Here is a 19,054-nt window from a genome sequence, read left to right as displayed (position 1 = left end):
ATGACCTTCAAGGAAAGACCATCTCAACAACTTTGAAGTGAAGTGAAGTTGCTCAGTTGTGTCCAACTCTTTGCAACCCCATGGACTGTAGCCTACCAGGCTCCTCCATCCCTGGAATTCTCCAGGCAGGAATACTGGAGTGGGTTGCCATTTCTTTCTCCAGGAGGTCTTCCCAACCCAGGGATCGAACCTGGGTCTCCCGTATTGCAGGCAGACGCTTTACCATCTTAGCCACCAGGGAAGTCCAACAACTGTGTTCATTCCAACTAAACAACCATGGGCTTCCCAGGTGGCGCTAGTGGTCAAGAACTTGCCTTCCCATGCAGGAGACATGAGATGTGGGTTCGATCCGTAGGTGGGAAGATCCCCTGGAGGAGGGCATGGCAACCCACGCCAGTATTCCTGTCTGGAGAATCCCATGGACAGAGGAGCCTGGAGGGCTACAGTGTATAGGGCCGCAAAGAGTCAGACATGACTGAAGTGACTTAGCACACACACATGCAAACAACCATAGAGGAAGGCTGGCACCATCTTTAAGCCCTATTTACCTGTTGTGCTCAACTTTAAACCCGTTCGGAGACTCACATTTGGGTGACTCTTCAAATTATTTCAACAACAAATGTATGTTTAGTAACAATAGAGAGTATATGTGAGTGTGTGTGTACTATTAATCTATATAAATACCTGAAATTATCGTTCATTTTACTTTAAAAAACTTTATTTCTACTCTATTAAGGAAAGCTGAAATGACAAGTAAAAAAAATCACGTATCATCCATTTTTTAATGCATGCCCTCTTCTTTTCTCAGTAATCACAAAATATCAAAATTGTTTGTAATACTGATTAAAGAAAATGGTATTACATTAATATAACATATAAGAAGCACAGCAGTATATCACTCCATAAAAAGTCTATAAGTAAAGATAAATGGGCAAAATAAGTAAAACTGTTTTTTAAGATTCATTTGTCATTGGATGATAACCAAAATTATAACTTATCCTGTAAATCATTAATACTCAATTGATTATGGATAACACTTGCAACCTTATTTGTAATTTTTACTGCTAAATAAATTGCTTCATAAAAGAGAACTCACTTCAGATTATATGTATCGTATTCAATGGAAGATCTTGGCACCGCGGAGATCATATAAAGAAATCCGATGTGTTCGTTTTCACGGATTATTTTAACGATCTGCAAGGGATCTCGAATGTTGGCTTTAATGACTTCTTCTCGGTCATGGAAATAGTACTTAGGGTAAGTTAAGGAACTAGTCTCGTAGAGGCCTCTTCTTCCAGTGCCGCCGGTACGTGACAGTTTAGCAGGAGAGGGAGACAAGTCAGCAGAGGGCCACTGGGTCTAAACAAAGCCAATTTTTCAAAAAGTGAGTTTTTTTATACATAGTATCAAGTGTATATATGTCAATCCCAATCTCCCAATTTATCCCACTTCCCTCTTCATCTCTTGGTGTCCATACATTTGTTCTCTTATATCTGTGTTTCTATTTCTGCTTTGCAACCATATTCCAATAAAAATTAACAAGAAATAGGGGTTTCCCTGGTGGCTCAGGCGTAAAGAATCTGCCTGCCAACGCAGGAGACATGGGTGGGGTTCGGTCCCTGGTCCAGGAAGATTCCACACTGTAGCGGAGCAACAGACCTTGATAGACACAACTATTGGGCCTGCGCTCTAGAGCCCAGGAACCGCAACTTCTGAGCCCGTGTGCCCCAGCCACTGAAGCCAGCACACCCTAGCGCCTGTGCTCCACAACGAGAAGCCACCGCAAGAAAAGTGATCGCACTGCAGCAAAGAGTAGCTCCTGCTCGCCACAACTAAAGAAAAGCCTGAGTGGCAACGAAGACCCAGCCAATAAGTAAATAAACAAAATTATTTAAAAAATAAAATTAAAAAATAAAACCCGAGTAAAAAACATGAGCTTTGCCGGGCTGGGGGTGGGGGGGGGGAGGGGGGCGTGGAACTACATATATAAGTGACAACCATTAACCTCCAGGACTAATTACCACACTGCCTACGTCTAGGGCTTAAAGGCAAGCATTTTTTAACTGAAAAAATTCTAATTATCATTTGGCAGTGATATATCCCTGTCGGTACCCCTACCCAGATATCTGTCCTCCTCTCACAAACCGCCCCAGCCTCGACTCCCATTGCCTTCTCCACTTCCTTTTTCAGTGTTTCTCGCATCAAAATGCTCCCAGCTTCCTGGTATTCATGGGAGCCCAGCACTCCCCTTGCTCAGCTGCTCTGCATCTCCCCTGACCATGGCCTTTCCCTTCAACATCCTCTTCCTTCTGAAGACCATGATGTTTTCCTGTGAGTGACATCTTGGACCACTGTCATCATAACTCACGATAAACTATTTTTTAGTGACTGTGAAGGGCTGGTACATTGAGTATTGGGAATCAATATGTCATAGCTTTAGAGAAGGAGATATATAACTACCTTACAGTTGCTGTTCTGGAGTCAGTGCTTCTCACAGGTCAGTGTGCATGAGAATTTCCCCGGGGCTTCCTGTTCAAATGGAGATTTGCCAGCCAGTGTGTGTGCGTGTGTGTGTGGGGGCGGGGGGATGCGGGGAGTGGGCCGCGGGGGCGCAGAGCCTGAGATTCTGCATTTCTCACTTGCTCCCAAGAAATGCCATGCTGCTGGTCCTTGACCACAAGTGGAGCTCCAAGGCCCAGCCCCACCACGTTCACATAACTTGAGTGCGTGCATAGGAGCTCAATTATGTCCGACTCTTTGCGACACCATGGACGGTAGCCCACAAGGCTCATACTGTTGAGCTTTGCTCCAATTCCTGGGTCCCACTGTCTGCCCTCAGTTCCACCCCTGCTCCTTTGCTCCTGCCCCTTTGGGACAGCGTCACAAATCCTCTCTTCCTGAGGAGGAGGTTGATGACTGTGTTTGAGGGAATGTGACATCAACTCCAACAGTCGACCCTTTGTCTCTCTGACAGGACTGACTGGCTTTAAGATAAAAAAACTCACCACTGCAGACCCGCTTTGATGAACAATTGAGGTTCGTATATAAATGACATCTTTATTGTCTATTAGCATAGTTAGTAGAAGGTGCCATTTCCACAGGAGAGTTATTACCATAAGCCCCCTGGAACAACCTCCCCAAAAGATGTGTATTCATAGAGGTCATTATTCTCCATCTCTGATTAAATACCCTACTGAGTAGGAGTTTCAGAAGAGAATCCTGGGAAGTTCAGAGCTAAAGGACATACATCTTTGAACTCAAAATATAAAACGTGCTTCTTTCACTTACTGACCAAGCATAGTAGCAAAGATACTGTTTTCTTATGTAAAAGAAGAGGCCAAACCAGATGCCAGAACCAGAGAAAATACACATTGCTTTGTCTCAACCTTTCAACATGAGCTGTGATCAACTTTTTTTATGAGACAAGAGTGCTAATACTTTAACAGGAAATGTTTTTATTTTCTTTATTATATCCCTTAGAAAAGTATACTGCATTCTAAGTGAAAGATTTCTTCAATAATAGGCCTAGATAGTTACATTTTATTTCTAATTATGTAACTCGGTATGAAGATGTCATTTACTGTAAACAGTCACACAAGTTTGGATTTTGCAGGGATTGGGGGGAGGGAAATAAAATGTAGAAGAGCTATCATACTCCTCTATGATGGATGCCCAGTCCAACTGATAATGTGCTCATGTGCTCATTCGTGGCTGACTCTTTGTGACCCCATGGACTGTAGCCCACCAGGTTCCTCTGGCCATCAAATTTTCCAGGCAAGCATATTGGAGTGGGTTGCCATTTCCTTCTCCAACTGATAATCAATTTTCCTTAATTACCAGAAGCAAACCTTGTAACTTTCCTCCTTCCCTCCCTCCTTCCTCATTTATTCCCTCCCTCCCTTCCTTCTTTCCTTCCTTCATCTCCCAGGAAATCCTCATTGTTACATATCCACTCTAAACTCATTCTGAGAAATCAATACCTAGAAAAATAAATATTTTTCAAAATAAATATCCTTCTTTTAAATGAAACATCCCTTTTTCCACATTTCCCTTCAAACTCTCTTTACTGAATTCTTCACTTAGTTATAGTTACAACCAAACATAACTCGTAACGTATTCCTTTTCAGTTGCTTCCTTCATTCCAGATGTGCACAAAATCTCTCTTTAATTTTTCTAATTAAAAAATTTGTTTTTGGAGTTGATTTGGGGGGCTTCCATGGTGGCTCAGGGGTAAAGAATCTGCCTGCCAATGCAGAAGATGCAGGTTCAATCCCTGGGTTGGGAAGATCCCCTGAAGAAGGAAATGGCAACTCATTCCAGTATTCTTGTCTGGGAAATCCCATGGACAGGGGAGCCTGGCCAGCTACAGTCCATGGGGTTGCAGAGTCGGACACAACTTAAGTGGCTAAGCATGCACGCACAGTTGATTTACAATGTTTTATTAACTTCTACTGGACAGCAAAGTGATTCAGTTATACATATGTGTGTGCATGCTAGATCTCTTCAGCTGTATCCAACTCTTTGTCACCCTATGGAATGTAGCCCGCCAGACTCCTCTGTCCATGGGTTTCTCCAGGCAAGAATACTGGAGTGGGTTGCCATGACCTTCTCCAGGGGATCTTCCCCACCCAGGGATTGAACCTGAGTCTCTTACATCTCGTGCACTGGCAGGCAGGTTCTTTATCACTAGTGCCATCAGGGAAGTCCTCAGTCAAACACATATATTTTCTTTTTCATATTCTTTCCCATTATGGTTTATCACAGGATATCGAATATAGTTCCCTGTGCTATAGAGTAGGACCTTGTTTTTTATACTTCCCATATATAATAGTGTGCATAATCTCTCTCTTTTTAAAATTCAACTTACTTTATATCAAATGAATTAATTAACAATCTTTCTCATTTCTCATAACAGAAACCAAAGTTATACAATTTCATGTAAAGATTTCACTTGCCAATTCAGGAGATGCAAGAGATCAGGGTTTGATCCCTGAATCAGGAAGATCCCCTGGAGGAGGGCATGGCAACCCACTCCAGTATTCTTGCCTGGAGAATTCCATGGGCAGAAGAGCCTGGCGGGCTACAGTCCATGGGGTCACAAAGAGTCAGAAACGACTGAGCGACTGACCACACACACACACACACACACACACAAGTTCATGCAATTTATTATATGATATTCTCTCAGGATGATCTCAACCAAACCCATGGGTGAGCCTTCTTCCAGCTGGCTTTCAAGTCCACAGTTGTCCCATCTTATCTGCCTTGCTAACTGTCCACTCATTCCTCTGAGTTTAGTGCAATTCCTTAGGATAGTTTTTCTTCCACCAATGGTCACTCTGGCCACCAGATATAAGCATCCGTTCTGTTCAGTTTTCCATTATTTTGTTCTTTAAATGATCAGTGAGAGCTCTTATCACACATCTACTAGGCTTAAGTGTTTACTTGTCTATTTTCCCACCTCCAGATTCTATAATTCTCAAGGACACAGCTTGTCCTCAACTCTTCATTCCTAGCGATCCAGCCTAAAGCCTGAAAGAGACAGCTAGCACTGAAAGATCCTCTAAATAAAAAGCTCAGAGAATTCTTGGCTCTATTGGTATTTTTACTGAAGGTGTGTCCTCCATATTTTCTCCCATTTCTGTTTTTTGTTGTTCTTGTTAAATATCTACAGGTATTCATGTAAAGCCAGGCTCTAGTGATTTTGCCCCAGATCTACTATTCACTTATTCCTTTCCCAGTCTATAACTCTCATCAATTATAAAAATTGTCTCTCTAGCTGGTTCAGTTTCTATTTTATTGCCCTTCACCAAGGTCTTCAAAGATTTAGGGGAATAATGATGAAAATTTCATAAAAGTTATAATAACATTCAAAACACTATTATGTCTTATTTTAACATGTTTTCTAGAGAACATCAGAAGACAGTGAACAGATGCTAAAAGTTTTCCTTTATTATTTTATCCTATTCTTGCCTGGGAAATCCCATGGAGAGGGGAGCCTGGCTGGCTACAGTCCTTGAGGTCACAAAGAGTCAGACATGACTTAAGTGGCTGAACACACATGTACAGTTGACTTACAATGTTGTATTAACCTCTACTTGACAAATTTCCCTTAAGAAGAACTGGGAGATATGTTGCCCAAATCCATTATATAACTTAATAGAAAAAGATTTTGCCACTATCATTATGAGTTAAAAGGTTAACTCATGCTAACTCAGGTTACCAATGCTGTAGGAACTAAAATTGAAAGAATCAATGAAGCACTTTAATACTATACCTGTTTTTTCTTTTTCACAGCCTCTCCATGCTCAAGAAACTGAACAAGAGATTTGGTAGAAGTTTTTTCTTCAGGACTTCTTGGAGGTTTTAGGACACCAGAAGCGATTAACCGGTTTCGGTTCTGTTCATATATGTAATCAGGCATCTTATGATCTTGGTGGACTTTTAGTACTGGCTTTGGGAAATAAAGAGACATGTTAATCCCTTAAAAATTAATGTGAACTGGTCTTATTCTTAACTACCTTTGGGTTTTGGTTCTGTTGGAAATTGATCACCTTCCAGGACTACTTCCTATCTAGGCCACAATCATTATAGCAGCTGCCACCAGTTTGTCCATGGCCTGCTGCATGAGTAAGACTTTTCTGCTTAGTTTCCATTAATTCTGCCTTTTAAACACCAATGAATACTTCTAAGGGTGATGTTATGACAGAAAGAGTGCAGAAGCATGAAATGACATACTCACTAATTGTTCAGTACAAACCCTCTACCATTCACTACAACAGCTACCGTGGGAAGGATCATACATTTCTCCCACCTTACCCAAAAGTCACTGTTCACTTTCTATAGCCATTAACTGGTTGAAGACCATCAAAAACCAAACAACCTGATTTTTAAATGGGCAGAGAATCTGAATAGACTTATTTCCAAAGAGGAAGTACAGATGACCCACAGGTTCATGAATAGATGCTCAGTATCATTAATTGTTAGGAAAGTGCAAATCAAAACCATAGAGAGGTATCACCTCACACCTGTCAGAATGACTGTTGTCAAAGAGACAACAAATAACAAGTGTTGCTGAGATGTAGAGAAAAGGGAAAACTGCTGATGGGAATGTAAACTGGTGCAGCCTCTATGGAAAACAGTATGGAGATTCTCAAAAAAATTAAAAAAAGAACTACCATATGACCCAGCAATTCCACTCCTGGGCATTTATCTGAAGAAAATTAAAATAGTAATTCAAAAATATATATGCACCCTATGTTCAACTGAGGCTTTATACAATAGCCAAGATATGGAAGCAACCTAAGAACCCATCAATACACACACACACACACACACCCCGTGAAGTATTACTCAGCCATTGAAAAGAATAGAATTTTGCCATTTGCAGCAACATGGATGAACTTGGAAGGTATTATGCTAAGTGAGTTAAGTCAGACAGAAAGACAAATACTGCATGGTATCACTTACATGTGGAATCCAAAAATACAACAAACTAGTGAATATAACAAAAAAGAAGCAGACTCATAGACATAGAGAACTAGTAGTTATCAATGGGGCTGAAGGGGCAACACAGAGGTTGGGGAGTGGGAGGTATAAACTACTGGGTATAAGATAGGCTATAAGAATATATTTTACAAAATGGGAAATAGAGCCAATATTTTTTAATAACTGTAAATGGAGTTTACACAACCTTTAAAAATTGCATATAAAATACAAAAAAATTCCAGTTATAAGATAAATAAGTACTATGGATGTAATGTGCAAGATGATAGAGGCAATACATATGAAAGTTGTTAAAAGAGTCCTAATGGTTCTCATTATAAGAAATTTTTTTCCTTAAATTTTGTATCTATATGAATTGATAGCTGTTCACTAAACTTATCATGGTAAACATCTCATGATATATGTAAGCCAAATCAGCATCTTGTTGATGTCTAACTTACACAGTACTTTATGTTTATTATATCTCAATAAAACTGGAAGAAAAAAAGAGAGACAACCAGATTCTATATGCCAGTTTAATCAAAGAACACTGCACTTGGTATGGAAGTATTCAGCCCCAGAAAATCAAACTCAAGACTTTAGATCTAAATACCAACATATAGGAAATATAAGAACCAGAGAAATAGGTTAGCTACCATGGTGGGGATGCAATCAACAAAACTAGACTGTGGGACTATATAGACAAACAACAAATTTTATCAATTAAAATTTTTTTCCCAGGAAAAAGTAAAAGAGTTGATGGATAACTTATAAATCAAGAGACTTAAGAGAAATATCAACCAGTTAGAAGAAAAATATCAACCAGTTAGTGCATAGATCTTATTTTGATCTAAATTTTAACAAGGACTTTGCAAACAAAATTATTATAAGACAATCAGGGAAATGTGAATTTTTTTAACAGTTTAAATTATTCTAATGGCTTTCCTGAGATATAATGCTGCTAAGTCGCTTCAGTCATGTCTGACTCTGTGCGACCCTATAGACGGCAGCCCACCAGGCTCCCCCGTCCCTGGGATTCTCCAGGCAAGAACACTGGAGTGGGTTGCCATTTCCTTCTCCAATGCATGAAAGGGAAAAGTGAAAGTGAAGTCGCTCAGTCGTGTTCAACTCTTCACGACCCCATGGACTGCAGCCCACCAGGCTCCCCGGTCCCTGGGATTTTCCAGGCAAGAATACTGGAGTGGGGTGCCATTGCCTTCTCCTGAGATATAATAGACATACATTAAGCTGTACTTTGGAGAAGGCAATGGCAACCCACTCCAGTATTCATGCCTGGAAAGTTCCATGGACAGAGGAGCCCGGCAGGTTACAGCCCATGGGGTTGCAAAAAGTTGGACACAACTAAGCAAGCAACACACAAACACACACACAAACTGTACATATTTAAAGTGTCCAAACTGATATGTTGACATAATTTAGAAGTCATATTATATATATGTTCTAGTTTTTTTTATTATATATATGCTTATATTATATATATGTTCTAGTCATATATATATATATATATATGTTCTAGTCTTTTCATAAGATGTTTTTGGCCAACCCAATTATATATATGAAACAGAACTCAAACATGAGCCTTCTCAGTTTCCTTTACAATACTCCTCCCTAGGCAAATACTGATCTGCTTTGCATCATTATACATTAATTTGCATTTTCCAGACTTTTATGTAAATGCAATAAAATAGTATGTATCTTTTGCCCAACCATCTTTCAGCATAATTAATTATGCTGAGATTCCCCTATGTTGTTTCATCCATAATTCATTTATTTTTTAGGCTGAGTAGGGAACATCACAATTTATTCATTCATCTCTTGATGGACATTGTGGTTGTTTCCACTTTGGGGCTTCTAAAAATAAAATGTTGGAGGGGGATCAGGATGGTGGAGTAGAAGGGCATGGAGCTCACCTCCCTAAAAACACATCAAAAATCCAGCTACAGGTGGAACGAGTCTCACAGAACACCAGTTGGAAACTTGCAGAAGATCCACACAACCAAAGCTGCGAAAAAGATCTCCAGGTAAAGGGGTAGAAAGAGGAGGGGGTGGGAATGGCATGCTGAACAGAACTGGCACCCCTGGGAGGGATTCATAAAGGAGATAAGTTCCTCAAGGTCAGACTCTCACCCTGGGAAACCCCCTGGCCTGTCGGGAGGTCCACTAGGACAGATAGAGGGCCTGGAGAAGGCTAATTCGACTTGGGAGGAGTGTGGGTGTGCTGACTTACTGTCAGGGCAGACAGAGACCACTGCTAGTCACTGCTGCATACCACATTTCCCAATTCCAAGTACACACCATACCAGGCTCACCAAGGCAAAGTGCCAAGTCTTGGACAGACACACCCTGGGAGAGGGCTCCATCTACCTGCAGAGAGATAGCCTGGAAGGCCTAGAATGTGATCCTGACCAAACCTTGGATCCCTTTGCATGCACACACAGGGCGGGGGCAGGTCTGGTCCTTGCGGACTCTGTCAGCGTGCATACTAAGTGGTGCCATAGAAATGCACAGCAACTAGGCTCTGAGTCCCTGGTAGACATGCCAGAGGCTGGAATATACAGGTTTTGCTTATTTCTGGCAGCAGGACTCTGGCCCTGCCCACTCTGCACTGCAGTTTGGAGCTGGATCTGGGGAGGACAGTTCTGGGACATGTCAGCAAAGAGGCAGCCCAGGTCCCAGGTGGCAGCAAAACCACTTAGATTTCTGCAGCCACCAGCACCCTGGCCCCAGCTCCAGCCCACTTCATACCAACAGTAGATGTGGGACAAACACACAAAGAGGCATGATCATGGGCTGCTTCTGGGTGGAACCATGGCTGCCTGCACGTGCCATCCACAGGTTCACTGTGACAATATGGGCCTCACTTACTTTAACAGTCACCTCTTGTGGGGCAGGGCATCCACTTGTTGATGAAAAATTAATCAGTTGGTTAATGAAGAAATGGAAAGTTTTATTCAAGACATATTTGAGGATTATAACACAGAGAACCCAGAAAGCTCTGAGAATTCTTCTACTTGTTAGAAGTCAAGGCACAGTTACAGAAGTGTTTTTGAGACAGAGATGTACATAAGATGTACATCAAATGACATATTATTGGCAGTTTACATGATCCAGATCCAAGTATTGTCACAGTGGGTCATGTGACCATGTATTAGATCAAGAAGGAATGTTATCATTTAAGGAGCTGTCTTGTTGATTCTGGGAGATGTTGGTTTTTATGGTTGAACAGGTATTCCTGCCTCTGAGAGAGGTCTAGGTGATGCACATTGCAGATATACAAAGCACGGTGCAAGGAGAGAGAAGGACAAAGGGCAGAGAATTTTTTATGTTTCAATTCTTCTTATTTTGCCATAAAATACTAATTTTATTTCATATATTCAAGGGCAATGGATCCTGATTAAATCCAACCTTCAGGGTTTCTACTCCAATAACTAGAGAACAGACCCCCTCGCCAACAGGGCAGTGACAGCCATGGAGAAAAGAAGAGACCTCATCCAACATCCAGCACTAGCTCTGGAGACCACAGTGTCTACTATCACAGCTACTATCAAGGGATAACAGCAAACACACTCAGGATAGATGTGGCTGGCATTCAGACCAAGCCAGCCACTACACAAAAATACAGTCTACCTAGGGACACTCCTTCAAACACCAACTAGATAACTGCTTCTCCTAAATTCACAGAGACAGAGAAAGTTTAAGTGAAATGAAAAAGCAGAGGACCCATTCTCAGTTAAAAGAACAAGAGAAATTTCATGAAAGAACAAATAACGAAATAGACTTCACCACACTATTAGACCCCAAGTTCAAAAAGAAGATAATAAAAATGCTGAAGGAATTGAGAAAGACGATTGATGGAAATGCAGATCATTGTAACAAGGAACTAGAAAGTATAAAGAAGAACCAATCAAAATTAGACAGCTCAACTGGTGAGATAAAAACCATCTAGAAGCAATAAATAGCAGACTAAATAACAAAGAAGAGTGAATAAGTTATCTGGAAGACAGAATAATGGGAATCACCCAATCAGAATGGCAGTCAGAAAGAAAAATGAAGGAAAAAAAAGCAGCACATAAGATATATGGAGTAATATAAAGCATGCCAACCTATGCATAATGTATTCTATCAATTTGTCTATCTTGACACCAATGCTATAATGTCTTAATTATTGTAGTTTTATAGTAAGTATTGAAATCAAGAGTGTTAGATTAAAAATTTTTTCTTTTTCAATGTTGCTTTGCTTGTTCTAAGTCCTTTGCATTTCTCTATGAATGTTAGAATGTTAGAATGTAGAATTGAATCAGCTTGTCAATTTCTACCAAAAAAGAAATATGTGGACTGTGATTGGAATTGTGCTGGATTTACAGGTCAATTGGGGAGAATTGACATCTTAAAATTTTTTATTTTAAACCACATAGCATCATTCTTCATTTATTTAGATCTTTAATCTCTCTGTTATATTTTGTAGTAGTCATGTACAGATGTGAGCGCTGGACCATAAAGAAGGCTGAGAACTGAAGAATTGATGCTTTTGAATTGTGATGCTGGAGAAGACTCTTGAGAGTCCCTTGGACACCAAGGACATCAATCCTACAGGAAATCAACCCCAAAACTGGACAAGGATAATACCAAGAAAAGAAAACTGCAAGCCAATACTCTTGACAAACATAGATGCAGAAATAAATAAAATATTAGCAAACAGAATTCAGCAAGACCTTAAAAGGAACATACACTATGATCAAGTGGAATTTGTTCCAGGGAAGAAATGAATTTTGGGGTTCCAAAATTTGGGACTGGCATCTCTGAAGGCTTGTCCATTCAGTCTGGCAGGTGATAAAGTCTGGGACTCATTCAGATGACATCTCCTCTAGGATTCATTCAGGTGACATCACCCAATCTAAAGGCACCTGCGGTTTGTCTTGACTAGTTTCCTGATATTATTTTCTTAACAGTAACTATCATCAGATGACATTGCTCAGTTTATTTACTTAGGATCATTAGAATGCCAACTGGAATCTTGTCTGCCTTGCTTATTGCTGTTTCCCCAGAGCATGACTCAGAGACTAGACGATAGCAGGTATCGAATAAATATTCAACATATATGAATTTATCACACTGATAACAAATGGAGCTTACTTTAATCATCAAAGGTTCATTATACACTTTTGCCAAGTGAAGTAAATCCATCAGAGAGAAATAAGTGTAAAAGTACATGGGAAAGTCTTATTAAAAGTCATACAAAGTTCATGGGGAAAAAATAGTAGGGAGGCCCAGATACTCCCCACTACACATAGTGTGGGCACAGTGCTCTCTGGAGAAGAGAGCAGCTACAGGCAGTACCCTACCCACCTTGCAAATGGAATTTCAAGGACAAGAGCATCTGTTACTTTGTATTTTTTGTTAATCTGAACTGCAATCGGTTGTATAGCTTTCTTTGTATTTAAGCTGTTAATTTTCTTATTAAATATTTGAATTAATTCCTTCAGTTCAATTCAGTCTCTCAGTCGTGTCTGACTCATTGCTACCCCATGGACTGCAGCACGCCAGGCTTCCCTGTCCATCACCAACTCCCAGAGCTTGCTCAAATTCATGTCCATAGAGTCAGTGATGTCATGCAACCATCTCATCCTCTGTGGTCCCCTTCTCCTCCTGCCTTCAATCTTTCCCAGCATCAGGGTCTTTTAAATGAGTCAGTTCTTCACATCAGGTGGCCAAAGTATTGGAGTTTCAGCTTCAGCATCAGTCCTTCCAATGAATATTCAGGACTGACTTCCTTTAGGATTGACTTCAGGATTGATTAGTTTGATCTCCTTGCTGTTTAAGGGACTCTCGAGTTTTCTGCAACACCACAGTTCAAAAGCATCAATTCTTCAGGTCCTCAGCTTTCTTTATAGTCCAACTCTCACATCTATACATCAGATCAGATCAGATCAGATCAGTCACTCAGTCTGTCCAACTCTTTGCGACCCCGTGAATCACAGCACGCCAGGCCTCCCTGTCCATCACCAACTCCCGGAGTTCACTCAGACTCACGTCCATCGAGTCAGTGATGCCATCCAGCCATCTCATCCTCTGTCATCCCCTTCTCCTCTTGCCCCCAATCCCTCCCAGAATCAGAGTCTTTTCCAATGAGTCAACTCTTCTCATGAGGTGGCCAAAGTACTGGAGTTTCAGCTTTAGCGTCATTTCTTCCAAAGAAATCCCAGGGCTGATCTCCTTCAGAATGGACTTGTTGGATCTCCTTGCAGTCCAAGGGACTCTCAAGAGTCTTCTCCAATACCACAGTTCAAAAGCATCAATTCTTCGGTGCTCAGCCTGCTTCACAGTCCAACTCTCACATCCATACATGACCACAGGAAAAACCATAGCCTTGACTAGACGAACCTTTGATGGCAAAGTAATGTCTCTGCTTTTGAATATGCTATCTAGGTTGGTCATAACTTTCCTTCCAAGGAGTAAGCGTCTTTTAATTTCATGGCTGCAGTCACCATCTGAAGTGGTTTTTTTCCTAGATTATAGTCCAACTCTCACATCTATACATGACTACTGGAAAAATCATAGCTTTGACTAGACAGATCTTTGTCAGCAAAGTAATGTCTCTGCTTTTTAATATGCTGTCTAGGTTGGTCATAGGTTTTCTTCCAAAGAGCAAGCGTCTTTTAATTTCATGGCTGCAGTCACCATCTGAAGTGGTTTTTTTCCCTAGGTTAATCTTTTTTCATATAGAGTAACATTTAAATAAAAATAATGAAATGAGCACTATGGATCTCCAAGAATGTCTACCTCCTGTATGAATTCGTACTTAAATTTGAGAAGCAATGCAATAAGGGTTAATGTCCATTACATATATATTTATATATACAGTTAAACATATACATATATATGCATATTTTTTAAAACCTCAAAAGCTGATAGGAAAAAAGCAATCAACTTAATTTTAAAGTGAAAAATGGTTATGAACAGAATCCATGAAATAAGTAAGATGCATGCCACTGAATGAATGAAAATACACTCAATGTCCACCACATATATACTGCCTCCCACTCTTCTTTTACACTTTTCCTTCTTTCAATTCTCCAATCTCTGACTCTCTTTTCTATGATAACTGTCATTAAAACAATCGGATATTTATCCTTTCTCCATGCTCAAACAATTTTACATAAATTTTGCATAATGTTTTACATAAAATATATATTTTTACATAATTTGTTAACTTCACTAATGAGATGCAAACCACAACAACAATGTGTTGTCATTTTCACCTATCAGTCTAGCAAAAATAAAGAGAAGTGATAGTGCTCGCTTCGGCAGCACATATACTAAAATTGGAACGATACAGAGAAGATTAGCATGGCCCCTGTGCAAGGATAACACGCAAATTCGTGAAGCATTCCATATTTTTAAGACAGCCTTCAGAATGGGAGAAAATAATAGCAAATGAAGCAACTGACAAACAACTAATCTCAAAAATATACAAGCAACTCCTACAGCTCAACTCCAGAAAAATAAATGACCCAATCAAAAAATGGGCCAAAGAACTAAATAGACATTTCTCCAAAGAAGACATACAGATGGCTAACAAACACATGAAAAGATGCTCAACATCACTCATTATCAGAGAAATGCAAATCAAAACCACAATGAGGTACCATTTCACACCAGTCAGAATGGCTGTGATCCAAAAGTCTACAAATAATAAATGCTGGAGAGGGTGTGGAGAAAAGGGAACCCTCTTACACTGTTGGTGGGAATGCAAACTAGTACAGCCACTATGGAGAACAGTGTGGAGATTCCTTAAAAAACTGGAAATAGAACTGCCTTACGATCCAGCAATCCCACTGCTAGGCATACACATTGAGGAAACCAGAAGGGAAAGAGACACGTGTACCCCAATGTTCATCGCAGCACTGTTTATAATAGCCAGGACATGGAAGCAACCTAGATGCCCATCAGCAGATGAATGGATAAGAAGACTGTGGTACATATACACAATGGAGTATTACTCAGCCATTAAAAAGAATACATTTGAATCAGTTCTAATGAGGTGGATGAAACTGGAGCCTATTATACAGAGTGAAGTAAGCCAGAAGGAAAAACACCAATACAGTATACTAACGCATATATATGGAATTTAGAAAGAAGGTAACAATAACCCTGTGAACGAGACAGCAAAAGAGACACTGATGTATAGAACAGTCTTATGGACTCTGTGGGAGAGGGAGAGGGTGGGAAGATTTGGGAGAATGGCATTGAAACATGTAAAATATCATGTATGAAATGAGATGCCAGTCCAGGTTCGATGCACGATACTGGACGCTTGGGGCTAGTGCACTGGGACGACCCAGAGGGATGGTATGGGGAGGGAGGAGGGTTCAGGATGGGGAACACATGTATACCTGTGGTGGATTCATTTTGATATTTGGCAAAACTAATACAATTATGTAAAGTTTAAAAATTAAATAAAATTAAAAACAAAACAAAAACAAAAAAGAGAAGTGATAGCCTCAGTTTTGACAAAGATGTGGATTCTTAAAATTATTTTTCAGACATGCACAAAATTTTTCAGGACACTAGGCATTTGTTTGAAAATAATAAAATTATACAATTATACATATTACTCTTACTGAAGTTTCTAGTATGAAATGGTACCCAAATACCTAAAATAGCCTTACAACCTACATGATTAAGTATCCGTATTGCACATAATGCTAGAGAGGATTTACGTGCTTGAGAACTTTTTAATCACAGCATCCCACCACCTCAAACAGTACTTTTAGAATTCAACATTTTTTAAAATAAATAATTATGTTTACATGCTCTTAAACAAGTCTTAACTTTCAAGTTTTCATTCCTTCTGTGTTAATTAAGAGTCTAGAAATTATTACCATCCCCCAAAGCAACTCTGCAACTTCCTCTGTAGCCAAAAGTGGCTAAAATGCTGGTTTTCAACCTTACCAAAGGCTCCAGTTTTTTTGGCTGCTGTCGTTTTCTTGTCCTCTCCTGAGCTTTTGTAGTGTGTTCAAATGTCAGGACTTGTGTATCACCTTGATTTTCTGTGGGTGTTACAAAACTCAGTCTTCCCTTTGCTCTTATACTATTTAGTCTTGCAAGCATGGGGTTTTCTGACAGCTCTCCAATACTTTTCAGGTCCAACTCATTCTCTGAGAGACGAGAAGCCATCTTCCTCCCTGGAAAGGTCAGGGTCAAGAAAAGAAAAATGAAAAGTAAAGCGAAAGAATTGGGGAAGTAGGGTTAAGCAGAGGTGTTTTAAGAACCAAGCAGAGCTGCATTTGCTTATCCCCAAAGAAAACCTATCAAAGTTACCCCATTCTTCCCAAACTAAGTACTTGAATTAGAGTAATGAAAACTATGCCTGGCCTTCTAGAAGACCCACAACTTGGGTGGGACCCAGGAACTTGCATTTCTAATAACTTCTTAGGTGATGCTGTTGCTGCCTCTGATTTGGGGACCACATACCAGCATGCATGCTAAGTTGCTTCAGTCATGTCCAACTCTTTGCAACCCTATGGACTGTAGCCCTCCAGGCTCCTCTGTCTATGGGATTCTCCAGGCAAGAATACTGGAGTGGGTTCCCATGTCCTCCTCCAGAGGATCTTCCCGACCCAAGGATCAAACCCATATCTTTTATATCTCTCCTGCATTAGCTGGCAGGTTGTTTACCACTAGTGCCAGCTGGGAAGCCCACTAGTCCAGATTTGGAAGGATGAATGGAAATGAAATCATATTGAGATCCTTTCTCACACATGAGTGTGCAAAATATTTCTGAGGGTGGCAGTGGTGTTCAAAAGAAAGGTAATTCTAACACAGGCAATCTGAGATATCTAGCCTAGATACTTATAGATAAACCAAATAAAGGGGAAAAAAGTTGATGGCTAACTCATAAAATAGTGCTTTGGAGCATTTTATGAGGATAAGAATCATTTGAAAAGCTTGTGAAAAAGCAGATTCTAATTCATAAACTTTGAGTAGCAAGGCCCCAGAATACTAGAACTATCAGCCTTTTGTAATGGTCTTGTACTTTCACCAGCACTCACACTCCAGTCCCATCACATGGATGGAAATACTTTTCTTAAAAACAGTATTATCACACACAAGGTCTTAAACCAGGTGTCAGCAGATCCAGGTTTTAGTCTAGATCAGCACTGGCCAATCAAAATATAATGCAAATCTCCTATGTAACTAAAAAAATTTTAAGTAACCACATTTAAAAACAAAAAGGAACATATAAAGAATTTTTTAACTTTTTGTTTTGTATTAGGGTATAGCCAATTAACAATGTTGTGATAGTTTCAGGGCTCAGCCATACATATACATGTATTCATTCTTACCCAAACTCCTCTCCCATCCAGGCTGCCACGTAACATTGAGCAGAGTTCCCTGTGTTATACAGTAGGTCCTTGGTTGTTATCCATGTTAAATATAGCAGTGTGTATATGTCTTCATCCCAGCTTCTCCCTCACTACCCCTTTCCCCCATGCTTCCCCCTAGCAAACATAGGGTTCCTTCTCTAAGTCAGCGAGTCTAAAAATAAATTAATTTTAATAATGTTTTTTATTTAACATAACTAAAATATTATCATTTCAACATATAATCAGTATAAAATTTGTTAATGTGATAGTTTTTTGTTACTACATTGTGGAATTATTTCACCTTCAGGACACATTTTCAATCAGAAGAGCCCCCCTCCCCGTGTAGCTAGTGGCTACCATATTGAAACAGGTCCAGATCTGACCACCCAGTGAGAGATTTTGGACAAGTCTCTTGGTATCTCTATTCCTCAGTTTCCAGCCCTGTAAACTGGTAGATAGGTAGTATGCTATGCTATGCTATGCTAAGTCGCTTCAGTCGTGTCCGACTCTGTGCGACCCCATCGACGGCAGCCCACCAGGCTCCGCCGTCCCTGGGATTCTCCAGGCAAGAATACTGGAGTGGGTTGCCATTTCCTTCTCCAATGCATGAAAGAGAAAAGTGAAAGTGAAGTCGCTCAGTGTGTCCGACTCTTAGGGAGCCCATCGACTGCAGCCTACCAGGCTCCTCCGTCCATTGGATTTTCCAGGCAAGAGTACTGGAGTGGGGTAGGTATCATTAAAATGCGACTTCCTCTGCCTCTCTGAGCCTTTCCTTCTATACTCCAAAGATCATGCTCAGTCTTTTGCCTAGAAGTCGTAGTTCAGCCCCACAGCTCGATTCCTCAGGACTCACCAAGTCACACTAGAGAAGCAGCCGCCTCAAAGGGTCTATTGAGACAGAACAAAGACAGATCCTGGAGTAGAAAGTTGTCTCTTAAGCCTAGACTGTTTCCCGTTGCCTAGCAGCCACAGGACCTCCACTGATGCTTACTGCGCCTGTGCGCGATCTGTCGCCACTGGCAACCCCTCAGCCAACTGCTGCTCAGATTCGGAGTCCAGGACTGTGCTGGGCAGTCGAGCCAATTACTGTCTCGGAATGTTTTCTTCGTCGCTGTTTGGTGGAGAGCCAGCACTAGACCTGCCGGCTCCTGAGGGCTTGGCTGGAAGGAGGTGCAGCCAAA

The 19,054-nt window shown here is 40.5% G+C and overlaps 1 protein-coding gene and 1 non-coding gene across 4 annotated transcripts in view; one reads left to right on the top strand and one right to left on the bottom strand.

The window, feature by feature from the left end:
- The window catches only part of DNAH6 (dynein axonemal heavy chain 6), a 271,508-nt gene extending 252,654 nt beyond the window's left edge, over positions 1–18,854 (bottom strand). For all 3 annotated transcript variants that reach the window (XM_070379404.1, XM_070379405.1, XM_070379406.1), the window contains exons 1-4: positions 18,727–18,854; positions 16,459–16,691; positions 6,278–6,454; positions 1,097–1,359 (exon numbers count right to left, since the gene is read on the bottom strand). In XM_070379404.1, coding sequence (XP_070235505.1) covers positions 1,097–1,359; positions 6,278–6,454; positions 16,459–16,683 — 665 coding nt within the window. In that variant the 5' untranslated portion in view covers positions 16,684–16,691; positions 18,727–18,854. The remainder of the gene's footprint in view (positions 1–1,096; positions 1,360–6,277; positions 6,455–16,458; positions 16,692–18,726) is intronic.
- Positions 14,799–14,905, top strand: LOC138990083 (U6 spliceosomal RNA). The gene has a single exon (XR_011466248.1). It is a non-coding gene; the product is annotated as a U6 spliceosomal RNA (small nuclear RNA).
- Positions 18,855–19,054: the final 200 nt, after the last annotated feature.

This window comes from Bos mutus, chromosome 11, assembly GCF_027580195.1.
Source record: "Bos mutus isolate GX-2022 chromosome 11, NWIPB_WYAK_1.1, whole genome shotgun sequence".
Classification (NCBI taxonomy): domain Eukaryota; kingdom Metazoa; phylum Chordata; class Mammalia; order Artiodactyla; family Bovidae; genus Bos; species Bos mutus.
The sequence above is the reverse complement of the archived record's forward strand: the minus strand, read 5'-3'. Positions and strand labels throughout refer to the sequence as shown.